A 21,827-nucleotide genomic window follows, 5' to 3' on the forward strand; every position below is an offset into this window, starting at 1 on the left:
ATGTTAACTTGGACTTTATATATTGCCTCATTCTTCACATGACAGGAATGTTTTCAGCAGGTTTTTTAACGGAAGCTGAGGTTCTGAGCAAGTAACCTAAATGGAATGAATTGCCATGCAGTTTTCCAGTTACATTGTTGATCTTATTTGACTGCATTGACTTGGCTAGAAGATGCAAAGCAGTCTTTATTTGTACTAAATTAAGACTAGTGTAGAAATATGTAGGCTTTAGAGATTTGCAGCAGCACACACCCCTCCAATGCCTTAACAGGCATGTATCTAAGTTTTAGCAGTTCTTTAGCAATTTGCAAATTGGGTGAAAATAAGAGCGCTTTGCTCCAATCTCCTTGATTTGTTTTATTGGAGGCAAGAAATCTGGTTTTGAGGGATCTGTAGTTGGGGAGGAAACTGAATGACAAACTGATAAACTCTGAAAAGCAGGTGGTGTAATATATATAAATAACACATTAGTATGTGTCCCAAAGTTAGTTTACTGGAACACTCATGGATCAAGGAAGTTGGTTTTCCCATTGCCAGGTTGCACAAGGAAATACAAAGAACAAAACTCCTATTCAAAACAGGCTTTTAAAGTATGTGGGAGAAGGATTTTCCACCTGCTTAATCTCAGTGGTCCTCAGGTACACCTTGTAAGCAGATTGTTAAGCTATTTGACTATAATGGTTCTGCATATTGTTCAGAACCTGCGGGGACAGGAATTGCTCCATAGCAGGAATAAACCTCCAGTTCTCGATCTTTGGCTTTCGGAGTTCTGCCCAGGCTTCACCCTTCTCCACAACATGCCCAGTTCTGCACACACTGTGAGGGCTTTTACCTGACTGGACTAAGAAGTTTGTGGGAGGTGGTCTAGAAACCACACTGACCTTTGTGTATGAAAAGTTCTTCAGGAGGGAGTGTGGCCCTGAGGCTGGCAAAAATTCCACACGCCTCCCTGCTTTATAGATTTACAAATGCACACCGGCATGTGCTGCCAGCTCAGGGACCCAAGCAGCATATATATGTATTGCATATATATTGAAAGGCTGAGCAGTGTGGACTTTGGCAGGGGAGTGTCTCATGTAAACTGATAGATTGCAGAAAAACAAGATGCCTGGCAGTAACTGGTGGAGAAATATTAGTGGTTGGACGATTTATTCCACCCTACCCCACCCCAGAAGACCAAGAGTGTCTCTACAAAGTGTGTACTGAGGCTTTTTCCAGCATTTTCATGATTGATCTCAATTTTGCTGTTCAGAGCATCTGTTCCGACCCCTCAAAGATTTCATCAGCAATGAATGTGCCTCATTGTATTCAATCATTAGATTTGAAAAGTGTGTGCCCTGCTTTTTGATGTAAAATACAACCATTGCAACTATGTCAAGAGTAATTTTGACACAAATTTTAAAATGAGGCTTGTCTCAAAAGTACTATTTTACCATTTTACAACATGCAGAGAATAATATGCATAAACAAATCAGAGAGAGGAGCTGAGGGAAGTATTTGGAGGCTAGGAGAGGGAAGGGGGAAATGTAATTGGTTACATTTGATTCATAATTTGATTTGTTAAATTTGTTTAATAAAAAATACTTTTAAAAAGTACTTAAAAGCCAGAGGCAGTAATGGAACTAAGCATTCTTTTTTAAAAGCAGGATACAGAATTAGAACAAATGTTTGTGAAATAAAAGACTCTAGCACGCAGGATTGTTGAAATGTGTGTGTGTCCCCATATTGAAAGCCTTGCTCATAGGACTCCTTCAAAATAAGAATTAGAGCTCGAGGACCACGGAATCCAAGCTGATTGGGTGCTGGCCACTAAATTCATTTCTACAAAATCCCCATTGGGAGTTAAATTACAACTGAACATCATCTATCCGTACAAATACAAAAACCACTGCATTAGTGATCCTTCCCATTGATCTGTGCTGGCATCAAGCTCTTCAGGTGGGCATGCTCTGTGGTTTTTTAAATAACTCTCCTAATCATGAGGTCAGATGATAAGTTTCCAGAAGAAGTCTCTCAAAATTTCAAAAGAGCTTTCTAATAGAAAAGCATTTCACAAACTTGAGAGCAACAATACATTGTTTCCCCAAGGAAGAAAAGAACCAGCAGTTTGCTAATAACTGTGGGTTCTCAAATAATCCTGTGCATTAGGTCCCCTAATTACAACTGTGTCTTCCAATTTTGTATCGTACTTGGAATATTTAATTCCATTTGCCTCTGGTGTGTGTCACTTCTTGGGGGTTTTAGAGGAAACCTGACATCATGCGGTCAGTGTAATTGCACGCAGCCACAAGAGGAATTCCCACAGCCTCCAATTGCTAGTCAACAAATGCACCCTGCTTCAAAGCCCAGACAGTTAGAATCATAGAATAGAATCATAGAATCATAGAGTTGGAAGAGACCACAAGGGCCATCGAGTCCAACCCCCTGCCAAGCAGGAAACAGTTAATGCAGAGAAGGGGACAGCATTTCTGGAGAAAGGATCCCAGTGCCACGTGACTGCTGGAGAAGGGATGAAGGTCCAAAATATTATTGGATAGAGCCGGGGCAGCTAACACTTGGCCCAAGGTCCAAAATATTATTGGATAGAGCACGGGCAGCTAACACCTGGCCCAGGAACCCAACTCAACCCTCAAGCAAAATTTTCCAGCACCCCAAGATCCCACCAGTTTTGGTGGTGGTGATGAAAAACAAAACAAAAATAATAAAGACACAATGTTGTGGTGGGGCAAAAAGTTTGAACTTTTCTGAGCTTGGATAAAGATGCAAATTGCACCTTTCTGGGCCACCAGGTAGGTCATTTGAGAAAATAAGAGTTGGTGACTGGCTCTCCTTGACTGATCTACTTATGCCCCATGTGTGTACACATGTGCAAGAGTGTGGTGTGGCCACAGCTACTTGTGGCATGCAGTTTCCCAGAGGGTTGACCAAGGGGAAATATGGTCCAAGGCAAAGAATTGGGAAAGGAAAAGTGTCACTAAAAGAGTAGAGTGTGGCACCACAAGAATTGCGCTATCCGTGGCGTGAACAAGGCAGTGAACATGTGTTGATTGAAAAGTGCTGGAAAATCTATCGGGAGAAGACCATGAATAGGAAAGGCATCTTTCAAGTTGATGTGCCACTTTTCTGCCATCGTTGGTAGAATCAAGGCAGCTTAATAGAAGGTCATAAACACAATGGAATAACAACTCCTGCAACATTAATATAATTAATGGCAATGCAATCAGGAGAACAAGCCATTCTTGCAGCAATAGGAAAAGCAGAAGATCTGCTCTACCTTTCCACCCACCCAAACATTTACACAAGAATGAAGCAACATCTGGAAAAAGGGGTGCATCTTGGAGTATTTTACATTTATTTTCGAGACTTCATTAAACGAATCCCGGTGATTCAGCAGCACTCTAATTAGCCATCTTGGGGAGCACATAAACATCTAAATGCAGCTGTCTTCTGTTACAGTAAATGTTTCTCTCTCTAAAATTAGGCCCACTTCCAAGTGGAAAAAGCCTTTGTGTTGAAGGTTGCATTTGAACGCCGACTAATTGGTTAAGAGCCTATAATTCGGTTTTGGGTAGGCAAGGAAGGAGGTCGGGTGTGTGCTTCCACTGCTTGGATTTGAAATCTGAGACCAAGTAATTCCTTGTATGGATTAGAAATTTAAGTATATAGGAGTTGTGAGAGAACTTGAAACCAAAGGTGCAAGCAGCGTTTATATCTAAAGTAACACAAAAGTGAGGGGGAGGGAGCAAGAAATCCCTCTCACTCCAAACCCAAAATAATTAAAATAAGTGAACAGGGAAGTTCTGCCACATGTCTAACTTGACATGCTCTTTTACTTTGTTACTGGTACTCTAAATTATGGACTATATACCAGATTTGTTTCTAATCTTGGGCTAGCAAAATGGTCCAATCACATTTAGGCTATCGTCATATATATTTCAGAAGTTCAGGAGCTTTCCTCTCTATTTCTGCTGAAAGAGGAGAGAAATGTGTTGCCTATTGTATTCCCATACTCCCCCCCCCCCTTTGTTTACTGTAGCGCCTCTTTCTCCTTCTGTTTCCTAGATCTGTACTTTGACCACACCACTTTGTACCTTCCCCCTCCTCTAAGCTTCCAGTCTCTTCCATACGTACAACACTTCCTGTTTTTAGATCTTGGTCTGTAGCTTTCCTTGGAAATGAAGGAGTTAAATCTGAGCTCTAAGAGGAAGCAAAGCATTGTGAGGTGTTTCTGTGCTTTACTTCAGTTTTCTAAATGCTGTGCAGAAAATTCGTCATGCTTTCCCCCCTCAGTTTTTGTGAGTCACAAAATTTTAATCCCCATGCATTGCTTTGAAATTGTCACCCCTGCTATCTTGCACTATCCATTATGTTTCCATTTTGCTGCTGCGGTAATGGGACCAAGAGCTTTAAATTCACTCTCTTCCAGTGCAAAAAAAGAAGCATGAAAAGCATACTATTTGAATTCTAGTTGCTGTTTAAAAATTCCCCCTGTAGTTGGTCTGTATTGGTCAAGATCTGTAATGAAATAATAGTAATAATAATAATAATAATAATAATAATAATAATAATATTTATACATACATACATAAATACATACATACATAAATAAATAAATACATACATACATACCCCGCCCATCTGACTGGGTTTCCCCAGCCACTCTGGGCGGCTCCCAACCAAATGTTAAAAACACAATACAACATTAAACATTAAAAACTTCCCTAAACATGGCTGCCTTCAGATGTCTTTTAAAAGTCAGATAGTTGTTTATTTCCTTGACTTCTGATGGGAGGGCATTCCACAGGAAAGGCGCCACCACCGAGAAGGCCCTGCCTGGTTCCCTGTAACCTCACTTTTCACAGTGAGGGAACCGCCAGAAGGCCCTCGGCGCTGGACCTCAGTGTCTGGGCTGAACGATGGGGGTGGAGACGCTCCTTCAGGTATAGTGGACTGAGGCTGTTTAGAGCCTTAAAGGTCAGCACCGACACTTTGAATTGTGCTCAGAAACATACTGGGAGCCAATGCAGGTCTCTCAGGACTAGTGTTATATGGTCTCAGTGGTCACTCCCAGGCACCAGTCTAGCTGCCGGACATTCCTTTAAAAAACCCAAAAACCTTTGACAGAAAGTCTTTAAAAAGAAGAAAAGAGAGACCTGGAGCACTAGCTGTAAATAAAAATTGCTTTGAGAAAGAACATAAGACTCTTCATATTTGCAAAATCACTATCACCTCCATCATGGGATCATGGATAATTCTGTCCCAAGAAAACATTCTATAGTGAGAAGACAGGGGGTAGGAAACCTCAGACCTGGGGGCCAAAGGTGACTCTCCAGGCCTCTTTACCTGACCCGTAAGATTTTCCCCCAGGCCACACACTTTCCAAAGACACACTCCCCTCACTAGCCCTACTTTCCACTCCCCTTGTGAGTTTTTCGTTGGCTGGGATGCGTCCTCGAACTCGCAAAATGATTGCCTGAGGACACATTTTGTTTGTGTGTGTGAAGAAGCCAGCCTACAGTCCAAAGGCAAAATTCACATTTTGCTGCTCTGCCCTCTTTTGCCTTTGGCGCCATCCCCACCACGAGCACGTGGTCCGCAGAAACTTACCCCCCCCCCAAAGAAATCAGGTCCCACTAGCCAGAAAAGGATTCCCCGGCCCTGCTAATATGGTTTTCAGGTTTTGACTTGTAGAGTGACTTAATGAGCAACAGTTGGATTAAAAGGTTAAAAACAAACCTGTCTGGCACCAGCATCTAATTTTCCACGACCATCCCCAGGGATGGGCTTTCATGTGCAAACTGGCATACAATTCCTGCCCAGGATTCTTTCCTTGTATGGAAGTTTCACACTCTTTCAGGACACACAGTAAGTGCATCAATAGTAGGTTGTGGTTCCACATACCATTCATTGCTCATGCTTTCAATTACAGTGGTACCTCGGGTTACATCTGCTTCAGGTTACATACGCTTCAGGTTACAGACTCCGCTAATGCAGAAATAGTACCTCAGGTTAAGAACTTTGCTTCAGGATGAGAACAGAAATCGTGCTCTGGCGGCGTGGCGGCAGCAGGAGGCCCCATTAGCTAAAGTGGTGCTTCAGGTTAAGAACAGTTTCAGGTTAAGAACGGACCTCTGAAACAAATTAAGTACTTAACCTGAGGTACCACTGTATTACTATTAATTCAATTTATATCCCACACTTCCTCCTGTCGGAGCCCACAGCAGCAAACATAGAAATAATTGTGATATTAAATGGATATTATCTTATCCTGAAGGGATGCAGGTGGCGCTGTGGGTTAAAGCCTCAGCGCCTAGGACTTGCCGATCGAAAGGTCGGCGGTTCGAATCCCTGCGGCGGGGTGCGCTCCCACTGCTCGGTCCCAGCGCCTGCCAACCTAGCAGTTCGAAAGCACCTCCGGGTGCAAGTAGATAAATAGGGACCGCTTACCAGCGGGAAGGTAAACGGCGTTTCCGTGTGCGGCTCTGGCTCGCCAGAGCAGCGATGTCATGCTGGCCACGTGACCCGGAAGTGTCTCCGGACAGCGCTGGCCCCTGGCCTCTTAAGTGAGATGGGCGCACAACCCCAGAGTCTGTCAAGACTGGCCCGTACGGGCAGGGGTACCTTTACCTTTACCTTTATCTTATCCTGAATAAAGCCTTATTAGTAATTCTACTTCTCTCACACACCAAGGGGGAAAAACTGCCCTCAAGAGTGGCATTTCAGGTCTACTTTGGCATGAGCCAGAGTGACTTGGCCATAGTTTTCTTCCATCCCATTTCACTGCTTTTTGGGTGCATGAATATTTGTCCCCAAAATTGAGCTTACTAGCAACAGTAATGCATTTAAAGAAAGAAAGAATGTATTATAGAAGCTACTCAAATGCATCCTTAAAACAGTCTTCACAGTTGCCAGGAATCATCAAATAATCATCAAACAGAACAGCTTTTTAATTTCCCCCCCCCCCCCGCTTCCTGAAAATTTATAATCAGGAAGACAGACAGACAAGCCTTATCAGGGAGGGCATTCCACAAACAGGTAACTGCCATTGAAATGGCCCTGTCATGCCATGGTCAACATCACCTGCGCAGCCCAGTTGTGTGATGTGAGTGCATCTTAAAGCTATCCTACAAATTAGTGGCCTTAAAAAAAGCAAAGACTAAAGCCAATGGTTTTCCCAGTAGTGATGTATGGAAGTGAGAGCTGGACCATAAAGAAGGCTGATTGCCGAAGAATTGATGCTTTCGAATTATGGTGCTGGAGGAGACTCTTGAGAGTCCCATGGACTGCAAGAAGATCAAACTGATCCATTCTTAAGGAAATCAGCCCTGAGTGCTCACTGGAAGGACAGATCCTGAAGTTGAGGCTCCAATACTTTGGTCACCTCATGAGAAGAGAAGACTCCCTGGAAAAGACCCTGGTGTTGGGAAAGATGGAGGGCACAAGGAGAAGGGGATGACAGAGGACGAGATGGTTGGACAGTGATCTGGAAGCTACTAATATGAGTTTGACCAGGAGGCAATGGAAGACAGGAGTGCCTGGCGTGCTCTGGTCCATGGGGTCACGAAGAGTCAGACACGACTAAACGACCACAACAAAGCCAATGGCAGCTAAACGATGTTGCCGCTAACTAAACTTGTGACATCAGCTTTTGAATTCTCAGCCAACCAAGAAAATACAAGAAGTGATTCACTTTGATATCATCGCTGGCTACATTGTATGTGACAGCAGTAGTGAGCCAGAGTACTGTTCACTTTTTAAGTGTTTTGAATCCCAGTGTCTTGTCTTCAACCATTCTGCAGTTGTGGTTCTGAACCAGAACAGTTGCTTCTTGTTTAGCAAAACACATTTGTAAAAGTGAGGATGAAATGATGACAGAAGAGCATTCACACAAAAAGCTAAAATTCCCCCCAAATGTGCTGATGTGACCTGATGAGAAAAGACCTAGTTAGCCTTTTGCTATGATCTTGACCTCATGACCCAGTTGAAAAAGTCACTACAGGCACTGTCCGTTACTAAATGTGTCCCATGGTCATCAAAGGAATTGTAACACTTCAGAAATGAGTGATTCATGCAGGAATTGAAGGCAAAAGCTGCAGTTCATGGGCCTTCAGTCTTGATTTTGGGATGGGGATGGGGTGTTCTTCAATAGTTCTGTGACCTTCACTGCCGCATGTGTGAGAGCATTCTGGGAAAGTGCCTTGTATGTGACAGCCAAATATTGACTTGTTAGCACCATGTCTCTATTCTTTAAGACCTTCACAGACATATTTAATCAAGATTTAATCAACTTAAAAGGAGCTGCTTAAAGGCAGTATAATATATTTGGGGTTTTAGCTCATCAAGGAATATTGCGAATTAAGCACCAAAGGAGGCCAGGAGGAGTCTTGGAAGTAAAAGCAGGAAAATTATATGAAACTTATTCTGGAGGGGGATATCTGAGAATGTATAGGGAGTCCCAAAGAGAGAGAGATTTCATATGGTGCTTGGTAGGGAAGAAGCAGGGAGATAGAAAACACAAATCCCATGTATAGCAAACCACTTAGAACCTCTATGCCAGACATAATTTTATCAACTTCTATTGTGTCACCACTCACCTTGTCTCTAAACTGAGAAGTCCCAAATGCTGCAAGCTTTCCTCATAGAGAAGTTGCTTCATCAGCTTTTATCAGCTTCTTCCAATGTTAACTTGGACGTTATATATTGCCTCATTCTTCACATGACAGGAATGGTTTTAGCAGGTTCTGAGCAAGTAACCTAAATGGAATGAATTGCCATGCAGTTTTCCAGTTACATTATTGATCTTATTTGACTGCATTGACTTGGCTAGAAGATGCAAAGCAGTCTTTATGTGTACTAAATTAAGACTGGTGTAGAAATACGTAGGCTTTAGAGTTTTGCAGTAGCATACACCCCTCCAATGCCTTAGCAGCCATGTATCTAAGTTTTAGCAGCTCTTTAGCAATTTGCAAATTGTTGCCACATGGGTGAAAATTAGAGCATTTTGCTCCAATCTCCTTGATTTGTTTTATCGGAGATAAGAAGTATGGTTTTGAGGGATCTGTAGTTGGGGAGGAAACTGAATGACAAAGTGATCAACTCTGAAAAGCAAGTGGTGTAAAACATATATATATATTGCACTAGTATGTGTCCCAAAGTTTGCTGGAACTCTCATGGATCAAGGAAGTTGGTTTTCCCATTGCCAGGTTGCACGAGGAACTACAGAGAACACAACTCCTATTCAAAACAGGCTTTTTAAAGTATGTGGGAGAAGGATTTTCCTCTTGCAGTGAGATGTGCTAGCAACAATTGTTATTTTTTCAGATCTTTAATAATCCAGCTCTTCATGGCTTGCCATATCTTTACCCAAGGCATATCTTTGCACAAGAAACTAAGTTCGTAAAAAGTGGAGCACTTCCCCCCCCCCTTTTTAAGATGAAATTTGCTGTTTTGATTTTGATGGTCCCTGCTGTAATGTTTAGCATTTTTAACCTGCTTCTTTCTATGCACTCCAGTAATATTTCCTGTTTTTATTTCGTTCACATCAGTATAAGCTACAGAAAGCCAGAGGTAAATTATGCAACTATGCTGGTGTAACTTACCTCTTTTCCAAACTCTAAACAGGAGCAGGGGCTCAGCCAACCCAAGCCTAGCAGAGGGGAAATAATCCCTTAAAACAGAGTTTGACGTACACAACTTTTTGGCCAGTATAACTTTCTCTGGGTTACTTAGTCACATGACTTTCCCCCTCCAATGTCTTGCCCCCACCATTCCCCTGGAACATCCCTTTGTGGGGACTTAATTCAGTGTCGGCTTTGCTAGCTGAGCCCCAGTTGAACTGGGATCAAGGAGCTATGCCGGCATACATCTGGCTGAGCTGGAGATATGCCTATATGCTGGTCTCAAAAGTACCATGCCAAGATGACAGGAGTGAATTGCTGTAACTGAATATGTGTCTGAGACTTGAGAGGTTGGGGGGGGGGGCTACTTGGGTGAAAGGTGGGGTATAAATGAAATGAAATGAAATAAGCACATCTCAGTTATCTGTGTGCTGTCTCCAGGTGGTTATGTACATTGGCCAAGTCTCAAAGGACCTGCTCAAGTGGCCCCGCCCTTGTTCTCCACCTGTTGTCAAGCTAGAAAAAAGGACCACTGCAGAGTATGGAATGCCATCCACACATGCAATGGCAGCAACCGCCATTTCTTTTACATTTGTGGTTACAACTGTGAACAAGTACAAGGTAGGCATGCAGTGTGGTGTACTGGATAAGGCAGAGCTTTCCAAACTTTTCGTGTTGGTGACACACTCTTTAGGCATGCATCATTTCATGGCACAGTAATTCAGTTTTACTAGCAAACTGGGGGTTAAACTAACCCCTTTCCAGCCCCAGAAAGTGTAGCCTCTCCAAAAACTCTGGCTTAAATATAAGAAGTGTAGGTTTGGTGTGTCCCCTTTCTCTCCCTCCCATGACGTCTCAGGCAAACTTGCCCCACTGATCTTGCCACACAGGGGCAGCTCTAGCTAAATCCAGCATGATCTAAGAGCCTTTCCCCACTTACTCTGCAGCCAGACCACACATTCTACACGTTAATCTGTATAATGGCATCATGACCACTTGGTTTTCTAGCCATTACCTTATAGTTTCTGTTATGTGCCTTTTCCAGTGATCTGAATCTCTCCAAGGTGAGCTTTTCACTCAGATCATTCCTAAGGATTTATAGCCAATTTATTTGTTTGTGCTGATGTGAAGTTAGAATATTCTGTTCCATTTGGCTCCTGTCTTCTATTCTGTTACATAACCATACAGTTTGGAGACCTTATTTAGGAGCCCTTCACAATTGAATTTTGTATTCTCGACTGACTTTGCCATCTGCAAATGTGGCTACATCCACTGCTTGATTCCATATATTTATGAACAGGTCTAACGGCACAGGTCCAAATACGGTGGTGAGGTCTTCCTCACTATCTGTTGTCTTCTTCATCCAGTGTTGGTCTAAATAGAGCACAGCTTTTGCATTTTCCATTCCTAGGGCTCAGTACCACCTGTGGAGGTTGAAATCTTTATCCTTTTCCAACAATTGTAGGTGATGAATTTATTATAAGGACATTACAAATCATCACTGCTAGATATTTCAGTCCAGGTTGTTTGGAAACGTTACTTGAATTCATCAAACTTCTGATATTCCAGAATGCAGTTGGTTCTGAATTAGAATGGCCTGGCCATTGATAAAAGTCTGATGGTGCCTTATTTGATTCTTTGTGATATATGCAACTACTATTAATGTTTCTTTCACTCCCCTTTTATGTTTACAGTACCCACTTGAACTAGGACTGCTGGGAGCCTTCTTATTTTCAACTCTGGTATGCCTCAGCAGAATTTACACTGGAATGCACACAGTTTTGGTAAGGTCTCTCCTTAGTTTATTGCCCATATATTAGGGATTTATATCCTGAAGCATGAACATAAACCAGTACACGTTAAAAGCAAATGACACAGAAAAACTGCCTAAATCCTAGTTAAGCCCTCTTAATAGCACATAAACTTGCAGCTCAACCTATTCTGCATCCATTTTCTCTCTTTTCAACCTATCTTTTCCATGCAAAGCTCATGTATGTAACATATAATAAACAAGTAAGGCCGTTGTCATGTTGCAGTTCTCTTGGTGGCTGACAGGTGGCTGCTGAAAATAAGAGCATGGTGGTAGACTTCTGATAGCTGTTGGCCATTGGATGAGGAAGACAGAAGAAGGCGGGTATAAAGAGAGGGAGGGGTGGCTTTGGTGACCTCTAAAGGGAGTGGGTGGGGTTGGCAAGTGAAGCAGAGGCACAGCCCCTGGTTTATAAATAATACCCTATGCTTGAACATCATCAGCCTCTCTCACTGTGCTCATAGATTGAGCACCATTCTTTAGGCATCTCTTGTATTTACTGTAGGTGCCCCGTGGGGCAAAGCCTTACTGGTAGAACTAAGTACAATAGCTTGCTGGCTTAGTGGTGAGCTGGACTTTCTGCTCCTCCTTCTCCCAGGGCTACAAGTATATCTGGTGACTGGGAAGGGCTGCAAAGCTGGGTGATTTGCTTGCTGGAATGCGTCATCTTGACTCATAGTATGTTATATGACTACTCCTACATGTAGCCTCTTTCACTGAAAATTAGGCCTGATGTAGCTTCTGTAGTGAGAAGAGGTGTGCATCATTTTTCACAGTGCCGCTAGCTGATTCTATACCATGAGCCTCCTGGATCACACATGACATTTGCTTGTTTACCATCCTCATCAGGCACATTGGTAAAGGTCTTGACCTCAGTAGATCAAACCAATAATTTGAAAGGGAGGATGTCTCCAGTCTAGATTTAACTAATGACCTAAAGTCAGTCAGTAAAAATTCTCTGCATATTTCCCTTGATAAGTGATAAGAAGAGACTTTTCTAAATTCAGATGGGGTTGGTGGTAAAGAAGAGAGAAGCCTTTGTTGACATACTTGAAAGAACAAAGCTACTTTAATTTGGGTGGGGAGGGGAGTCCCCTCCTTTCAATAGATTTAAATTATAGTTCTGTGAGATTTTTTTGCTATCAGAAGAAAATGAAATACAGTGCAGTCCTGGGCATGCCTATTAGGAAGTAAGGTCCATTCCATGAGACTTAGTCCCAGGTAAGTGACTGTTGAATTGTAGCCTTAAAAGATTTTAATATGGTTGCATAATTGGTTTATATATTTTTTGTAAATCACTTAGAGGCCTACTTTGGCATTTAGCAGTATATGACATAATAAAGAATAATAATAATAATAATAATAATGTAGCAGCAAAAAAATGTTCTGCAATTTAAATCTATTTGAATAAACTTAGTTATCTGTATCTAATGTAGAAGATTTCTTGAATCTTGTCCTGATTCTAGAATAACTTCCACTCTTCTTTCACATCACCCTGGAATGTTGTAGATTCCAGCATCATGGAGGATGTAAAATGGTGGTCTGACCATCAACACAGTTGCTGCTACTATCACCTACAGTGAAAAAAACAAAACTAAAAAATAATAGCAAAATTGGAAGTCTGTGCTAATGGTGAATTCTATCCCTGAGAAACTTTTGGAAGAAGAGTTTGAAGAAGAAGAAGAGTTTGGATTTGATATCCCGCTTTATCACTACCCTAAGGAGCCTCAAAGAGGCTAACAATCTCCTTTCCCTTCCTCCCCCACAACAAACACTCAGTGAGGTGAGTGGGGCTGAGAGACTTCAAAGAAGTGTGACTAGCCCAAGGTCACCCAGCAGCTGCATGTGGAGGAGCGGAGACGCGAACTTGGTTCCCCAGATTACGGATCTACTGCTCTTAACCATTACACCGAGATTCCTTGCTTTGCTCTTGCCCTAAGAAATTCAACAGTGTCCACAATATATTTGCATCTGCACCCAAATATGGAGAATTTCAAGAGGCCATTAGTGCATAGCTCTAGGGTGAACCACTTGGAGGTTCTGTTTACCATCAAATGGTATATACATTTTGTTTAAATAAGAAGTGGCATATTATTACAAAAGTTGAGTGTCACCCCCCACTCTCTACCGAGCCGTAGCAAAATTTCAGGGGGGTTCCAGGTGCTCACCCAGGGTCTGTGCTCCTTTGAAAAATTGAAGATGTGGTGGAGATGGTCTTAGCTTTAAGAAATATGATTTATTCACCTATTTACACCTTCAGTCTGCATGGAGGGAGTCGAGAGCTTACAGCATGGTCATCTCAAGCAGGGCTTGTTTCCCAAAGCAGTGCAGCTCTGGAGTCAAAGGCATCACAACCAGTCAGCCTTCAGCCAGCCGTCTCAAGATGGAACTCAGTCTTCTCTTTCCACCCCCCTCTTCTTCTTCTTCCCAGCACATCTTACTAAAAAGTACTCTTTTCCTGTCACCGCTCACACACACCCCATCACCTTGGCAACCTCTGTCTGCCCAGGCCCAAGAAGGGCCATTAACACCTTTTGTCATAGTCGGCTACCTACCTGTAACCTTTTGTCATGTTAATGCCTCTATCCCAGGTGAGCCCCTGGCTTGGAAAGGAACCTTAAAAGGTAAAGGTAAAGGTACCCCTGCCCGTACGGGCCAGTCTTGACAGACTCTGGGGTTGTGCGCCCATCTCACTCAAGAGGCCGGGGGCCAGCGCTGTCCGGAGACACTTCCGGGTCACGTGGCCAGCGTGACAAAGCTGCATCTGGCGAGCCAGCGCAGCACACGGAAACGCCGTTTACCTTCCCGACAGTAAGCGGTCCCTATTTATCTACTTGCACCCGAGGGTGCTTTCGAACTGCTAGGTTGGCAGGCGCTGGGACCGAGCAACGGGAGCGCACCCCGCCGCAGGGATTCGAACCGCCGACCTTTCGATCGGCAAGCCCTAGGCGCTGAGGCTTTTACCCACAGCGCCACCTGCCTTAGCCTGTATTTATCCACTGGCCTGTAATCTTCCCTTCAATACTCCAAATAATCAAAATCAAAATTTATAGGATTTAGCTCCTCCTCACCCCGCATACCGATAACAATATTCTTCATTTTACATTCAGCATGGACTGCAGATGTGTTGACATGATTTTAACATTTTAGTCTTCTCGCATGTAATTGACAGTAGCTGAAGTCCTCTAAATGGTTCTCTTTCTTTCTTTCTTTCTTTCTTTCTTTCTTTCTTTCTTTCTTTCTTTCTTTTTTGCTTCTCTTAATAAATTCCACTCTGACCTGACAAAGCTGGTTTCAGGCTGCTCAGCAGCAATCCAGACTTCAGTGTTAACATATGTTTTTGCCTGAAGATGCCTGTGCTGATCTACGGAGAGGCATAACTTAAATCCTTTGAACTGCATTCATCTACTTTTGTGATGGTTTTCTCCTTAATCTTTTCATTAATAGAGCTTCCTCCTTGTGCAAAAGTGGATGAAGGAAACATAATCCTCCTTTGAAATTAAGAGATTTAACAGATTATGGGCGGGGAAGGGCTTGGCATGAACAGAAACCTGTTGTTTAAACTTGCTTTAGATGCGTTCCTGAAACTATTTGCTTCAGTGAATTTGTCATCAGTTTTTATTTGGGGGTTATATTGATGGTTACATTGTCCTTTGGCAAGCAAAAAGAATGAAAATATCTATAGGGTTCTCCATGTGTACGGTGTGCACCAGAGGTGCCAGTATTTGGGCACACTTAGATATTTTTGAGAGAGCACTGTCAGCGTCACTCTGGTCACTTCTGCCCCCTATCCCTGCCCCACACACAGCAGGAAGAGTGTGTCAGCAAACACACACTTTGCTTTTACAAGGGCTCTGGGTTAAAGTCAGATCTGGTAGACTTGATGTGAGCCTTGAAAAGCACCCAAGAGACAGAAAACGCAAAAGACTCTGATTCTTTTGACTCTGAAGACCAGTGTGGTGTAGTGGTTAAGAGCGGCAGTCTCGTAATCTGGGGAACCGGGTTCGTGTCTCCGCTCCTCCACCTGCAGCTGCTGGGTGACCTTGGGCCAGTCACACTTCTTTGAAGTCTCTCAGCCCCACTCACCTCACAGAGTGTTTGTTGTGGGGGAGGAAGGGAAAGGAGAATGTTAGCCGCTTTGAGACTCCTTAAAGGGAGTGAAAGGCGGGATATCAAATCCAAACTCCTCCTCCTCTTCTTCTTCTTCTACTTCTTCTTCTTCTTCTTCTTCTTCTTCTTCTTCTTCTTCTTCTTCTTCCTCCAGCTTCCTCCTTCCTTCAGCTGCATGCCCTTTTCCAAGGGAGAAAAAGCTAACACCTTTGTGCTGGTACTGCAGTAGAAGTTTCAGATATGACCATAAACACAATAGCTTTAAAATAATAATGATAACAACAATGGGAGGACTATGGAGGAAACAGAGAAATTCATAGAGGCTTGGGAAGAATGTGATCTGGATTCTCTGGAACAAATTGAGAAAGTACTACATAAATACTCAGGATAAAAGACCTCCTTCTTATTGTTTTAGCCTTTGAGTTTTGCTGCATAGGAATATGGTTGCAGGTGTTACTGTTGATGCTGCAAATACATGAAATGGTAGGAAAATAACTTTAACAAAGAACTGGTGCAGAATGCACAGAATGTTACCAGGCAAGGAAATCACCTGCAAGGAAAAAAGTTTTCTGGGTTGATATCTCTCCCATTCCCCCCCCCCCCCGTGTTTGTCAACTTGAACTAAATAAGGTAATTTATTTTTTGTGCTGCCAGGTAGATGCACCTATATGCACACTTTTAAACGGGCATGCAATTGTTCAAGTCCTTATCCAAATGCATTCTAAAGGAAGTGATTCATCTGTTAATCATTAACCTGGTAATACATAAAGCAAGATGACACAAGTTCCAGGGCCATAGCCTCAGAGGCCAGGGGTTGCTATGAGGCTTTAGAGCCCTTCCTGAATTTTCAGCATTTTATTATTTCATTTGATTAAAGTTCATCTTTAGCCCCTGTACTTCATTCTTGAACAACCATGCATGTTTTCCTTTATATGCCCGTAAGTAAACTGTGGCCCCAACTTCCTCTGTCCCACCTAACTGGTTTGCAAAAGGAGACAAGCATTTGAAACTTTTTTGGTTATGAAGTTATACGTTGAACTTAAATTAATTTGCTTAATTTGTCTGTATTTAGGCTTCCTGGGTAGCCTTAAGGTCCATTTAATTTGTCAGCGGTCTTGCAAAGCTCCAAAATGCATTAACTTCAAAACAATTTGGCTCTGTTGTTCATAGGTTTTCTGCTCAGCATAGTTACATGCTCAATATACGTAATATGCTCAAGCACCACAACTCAGTGATCTTTAGCAATTCATCAGATACCTATTCTTACAGTTACTTTAGGGGAAGGATGGTCTGCTTGAAGGAAATGAGAATGCGCTGTATGCCTAACACCTCTGTGTCTTTCTAGGACGTGATTGTTGGCAGCCTGATCTCAGCCATATTAACTGCTCTGGCTTATCCAACTTGGGACCTCCTTGATCACCTGATGCTGACCAGCCCCTGGTGCCCCATGTTCTGCATCGTTGTCCCCCTCATCTTATGCTACAACTACCCCAAACTGGATTACTATAGCCCTACTAGGGCAGACACAACCACTATTCTGGGAGCTGGAGCTGGAGCAATTACAGGGTTCTGGATAAACAACCACTACGTTTCAAATGTTTCGGCTGAAGAAGCGACACACAGCATCCCTTCGGTCACTGGCGAAATGCTCTTGCTGGTTCTTGCACAGTTTTTGGTGGGAATTGCTGTACTGCTGATTATACGGCAGATCATCAAAAGCCTGGCTCTTAAATCACTGTGTTCTTGGTACAAGGTTTCTATTAATGACATTGAAGCTATGCAGCAAATAGAAATTGAAGTGCCCTATAAATTTATAACCTATTCTACCATCGGCCTGAGTGCTACGGTGCTTGTGCCATTGCTGCATAAATTATTGAGCTTAAACTGAACGCTGCACACTTTTTTTTAAAGAAGCAGTCCAGATTATAGGGTGCAATAAAAATGCACGCAGAAGCAAAAACTTGAGCAGCAAAGTGTCGTGCCTTCCTGCATAGCTCTACAACATAGATAATAGTGGAGATCTAAACTGAGTTTCCAGTAATTTTTGTATGCTGCAATCTTTTAACACGCTGTGGCTGCTTCAGCGACTATGGCTGTCTGAGCTAAACATTTAGTGCAACTAGAAGCCTGCCATGACAGACAGACAGATCTGTTCCTCCTAGATCTAGTGGTTTGAAGAGTTTCTTCAGGGTTGTCAAACCTCAAAACAAGCCCTTCAAGGGATGCTGCCAGATCAGGGTGGTTGGAGAAGAGCCTCCTTTTTAAAGAAAATAAAGCAAAACTACAAGTACAGTGGTACCTTGGGTTACAGACACTTCAGGTTACAGACGCCGCTAACCCAGAAATAGTACCTCGGGTTAAGAACTTTGCTTCAGAATGAGAACAGAAATCGTGCAGCGGCAGCTGGAGGCCCCATTAGCTAAAGTGGTACCTCAGGTTAAGAACAGTTTCAGGTTAAGAACGGACCTCCAGAATGAATTAAGTTCTTAACCCGAGGTACCACTGTAATTATCTTTACAGGCTTAACAGTCTGAGACTTGGGAAGAAGATAAGCACCCTCAGGGAGAAATAAGATGCTGTAAACAGGGAAGCTGGGTTGGCACTGAATCTGGCTGCCCATCTAGCAGGATGACAAACACTGAAGTCATATATTGCAAAACAGACTCCCGGTCATACAAATTCACACGTATGGGTATAATTATGTTGTGTTCTTAACACATCCATGTTATTAAGCTGTGTCATGTCTGAAGCTGTGCTCTGGTATGCTATGGCATTGGCCCAGAATGTTGAAAACACTGTTGCTGTGACTTGTAGGCCACCAAGAAATGAATTGCAAGGACCAAGTAACTGATGGCAAGTGCAAATGTGATTGCAGATTTATTTTTTTAACTGCAGTAATAACAAAGTTAGATCTTCATGTCCTCTTTCTTTCCACTAATTGCTCTTGTGGTATTTCCTATTGGCAATGAAGGCTCCAGCAAGAACTGTGATACAACTCCTGCCCTTTTTGGAGCTTGAGGACAGGATGAAACTAGCATTGGTCTGACTTCGGCGCTGCCATTCCAAGTGTTGGTAAATTGCTATCTGCCTGCTGCTTTGCATAGATTCCTGCTGTAGGGAAGCCAATTTAGCACACTTATCAGAGCCTTTAAATGAAATGCTGCTTAGACATGCAGATTTGATAATTAACTGGAGTCTAAATGTTAACCTAATTTTAATATAAACAAAAAAAACCCAAACTAGGAATGGCTTAGGATGGGAGAGGGCTATTCTGCTGATGTCTTACCCATGGGTTTCCTATAACGGCATCTGGTTAGCCGCTGTAAAAACAGAATCTTGGAACTAGAAGATCCTTCCATCTGATCCATTAAGACTGTTCATATATCCTTAAGCTTCAGTATTACATTAAGGGTATAACTCCTACATATAGTCCTGGAATTTGAACATGTCCTATAAGAAATACAAGGCTCTCATCTTTTCCGCCATGCTCATTCCTTAAATAACATGTTCTGTAAAATGTGGGGGTTGTATGAAGGCAAAGACCTGAACCCCACGGGGATTCTAATGACAATACAGAATTTCCCTGGAGCAGAATTTTACAATGTAAGTGGGGTTCTCTTCATCATGCTAAAGTAGATGCACTTGCAAGGGAGTTCTGGCATATATGGTACACTTGCTAAACCCCTCAATCTGCATCTAAATTGGAGGTGAATCTGTTGAGCTGATAGGCAAGAATATGGGTTGTAAGAGAATATAAGGGTCCCTCCCATCTGCCAGCTACTGCATTCTCATCATCTCAGCAAAATATCAGTGTAACAGCAAGCTTGCACAAAAATGTGTGGTTGTGTCCCTGGACAGGGATATATATATATATATATATATATATATATATATATATGCAAATAAATTTATGTGTCCCCACCTTTGCAATGGCTTCAGATTTAGCTGTAGCTCTAAAACTGCTCTTTTAAATGCATCTATTTTATTCTTTTATGATCACGTATGTATGCTGCAATTTATAAACCACAACCTGCACAATTTCTATTTTTGTATTTTACTGTAAGTTGTAAAGTGTATTCTGAAAATTCTGACTTTATTCAAACTGAAAATGTTTCCAGAAACTATTTTTTATTAAAGCTTATTTTGTCACATACATTGCAAGTGTATTATATAAAGTAGGAGGCTACTATGAAGCAGGCAGAAGATTGAAGGGCAACCCACTATTTTCATGCAGCAGATTTTTTTGTTCATAGAACAATAGAATTGTAGAGTTGGAAGGGGGTCTTCTATTCCAACTGCCTGCAATTTAGGAATCCCAACTAAAGCATCCATGGCAGACGGTCATCCAGCCTCTGCTTAAAAACCTTCAAGGAAGTAGAGTCCACCACTTCCAGAGGGAGACCATTCCAGTATTAAATTGCTCTTACTGTCAGAAAGATGCTTAGTTGGAAACTTGAATTCACTGGTTCAGGTTCTACCAGCCACAGCAGAAAACAAGCTTGCTCCATCCTCCATATGACAACCCTTCAGATATCTGAAGATGGTTATTGTATCTCCTCCCAGTCTCCTCTTATCATACCCAATTCCCTCAACCATTCCTCCTAAGGCTTGGTTTCCAGACCCTTGGTCATCTTTATTGCCCTCCTCTGCACAAGTTCCAGCTTGTCAATATCCTTCTTAAATTGTGGTGCCCATAACTAGACACAGTACTTCAAGTGTGGTCTAAGGCAGAATACAACAGTACTAGGACATCCCTTGATCTGGACACATAACTTATGTTGATGCATCCTAGAATAGCATTAGCTTTTTTTACAACTTCAATCACACTGTTGTTTCATGTTAAGCTTGTGGTCTACTAGGACCACTACTTGCCTTCTGGCAAGCCAAATGTCCCCCATCTTATATTTTTGGAGCTGGTTATTCCTGCCTAAGTCCTTATTTCATTTTGTTAGCTTTGGGCCAGTTCTGCAATCTGTTAAGGTCATCTTGAATCCTGATTCTGTCTTCTGCAGCATTAACTACCCCTCCCAGTTCAACGCCTTTATAAATGACTTGGATGAAGGAACTGAGTGTCATCTGCAAATTTGATGAGTATCACTCAGTTCCTTCATCCAAGTCATTTATAAAGGCGTTGAACAGCAACAGACCCAGGACAGAACAAGGAAACATTAGGGGGTACTCTTCGGGTTCCGTCAGCCAACCAGCTACAAATCCAAGTAACTGTCCAGCCCACAATTACCAGTTTCTTTGCAAAGGTATCATAGGGGACTTTGTCAAAGAATCACTGAAATCAAGATACACTACATCCACAGCACCCCCTGATCCACCAAGTTTATAACTTTCAAAAAGAGAGATTTGTCTGGCATTACTTGTTTTTGAGAAACCCATGTGCAGCATCCTTTTTAAATTGCTCACATTACTTCTTCCCAAGGTTCCCAGTACTTCCATTTTGTCGCAGTTCCTCCCTGTTGGTGAGGACCAGGGCCAAGATAGATGAGCCCCTTGTTGCTGCTTCTACCTTCTGGGAAAGGAATTTGTCAGTGAGGCAACTGCAGAATTTGCTGGCCCTTACATTCTCGGCAGAGTTTGAATTCCAACAAACACTTGGGTAGTTGAAATCTCCCATTACTGGACTTCCGGGTTGGCGCCTCCGGTAATGGCGGAATTCCTCTGATCGGGAGGAATTTGCCCCGTGGGAATCTGGGTCTGGCCGCCATGGCGAAGGCGGAGACCCGTAAAAAATCGCAGGCAGGAGAAGCCTGTGAACATGGGATTTGGCAGGCACCTTTTGCGCCTCCCCTACTCGCGGGGAAACCCAGTTTCGGGGGTCCAGAGCGACGTGGGGTGAGCGGCGCGGTGCTTTGAATTGCCTGCTTCTTCCACGGAGCGAAGCCGCATAGCTGTTGCTGGAGAGCGCTGACTTTTTCCTGTGGACAATTTGATTCTAAAGTAACTACCCGTGAGTAGAGCTGAAGCAGAAGAATTGGATTTCTAAACGTTTAATTTGGTATCGTAACGGGGAGGTTCAATAAAGGAAGTCCGCCTTCCCCTTTTGTAAATAGACTGAAGCAATGAGGCTGCAAGCTGAAGTCTTGGAAAGCCTATTGTAAAGGACTAAATTTCCATTGGTAAAGAATATTAACCCCCCCCCTTGGAGGCAGGAGAAGAGGGGGGGGGAGTTGTGAACTGAATAAGCCTGCGGGAGAGAGCGAAGAGAGTTAAAATACCGCCGCTCAGACCCTGGAAACGGGCTGCTAGCAGGAATGACGTTTTTTGGAACGTTCACTGAC

At 42.8% G+C, this 21,827-nt stretch overlaps 1 protein-coding gene across 1 annotated transcript in view; it reads left to right on the forward strand.

Annotated features, from left to right (window-relative positions):
* The window catches only part of SGPP2 (sphingosine-1-phosphate phosphatase 2), a 31,426-nt gene extending 13,924 nt beyond the window's left edge, over window positions 1-17,502 (forward strand). Inside the window, exons 3-5 of the mRNA XM_079975911.1 lie at window positions 10,059-10,238; window positions 11,312-11,401; window positions 16,883-17,502. Of these exons, the coding sequence (XP_079832037.1) occupies window positions 10,059-10,238; window positions 11,312-11,401; window positions 16,883-17,425 (813 nt within the window). The 3' untranslated portion in view covers window positions 17,426-17,502. The remainder of the gene's footprint in view (window positions 1-10,058; window positions 10,239-11,311; window positions 11,402-16,882) is intronic.
* The last annotated feature ends 4,325 nt before the right edge of the window (window positions 17,503-21,827 follow it).

The sequence above is a fragment of the Podarcis cretensis genome (genome assembly GCF_951804945.1).
Source record: "Podarcis cretensis genome assembly, chromosome: 5".
Lineage (NCBI taxonomy): Eukaryota > Metazoa > Chordata > Lepidosauria > Squamata > Lacertidae > Podarcis > Podarcis cretensis.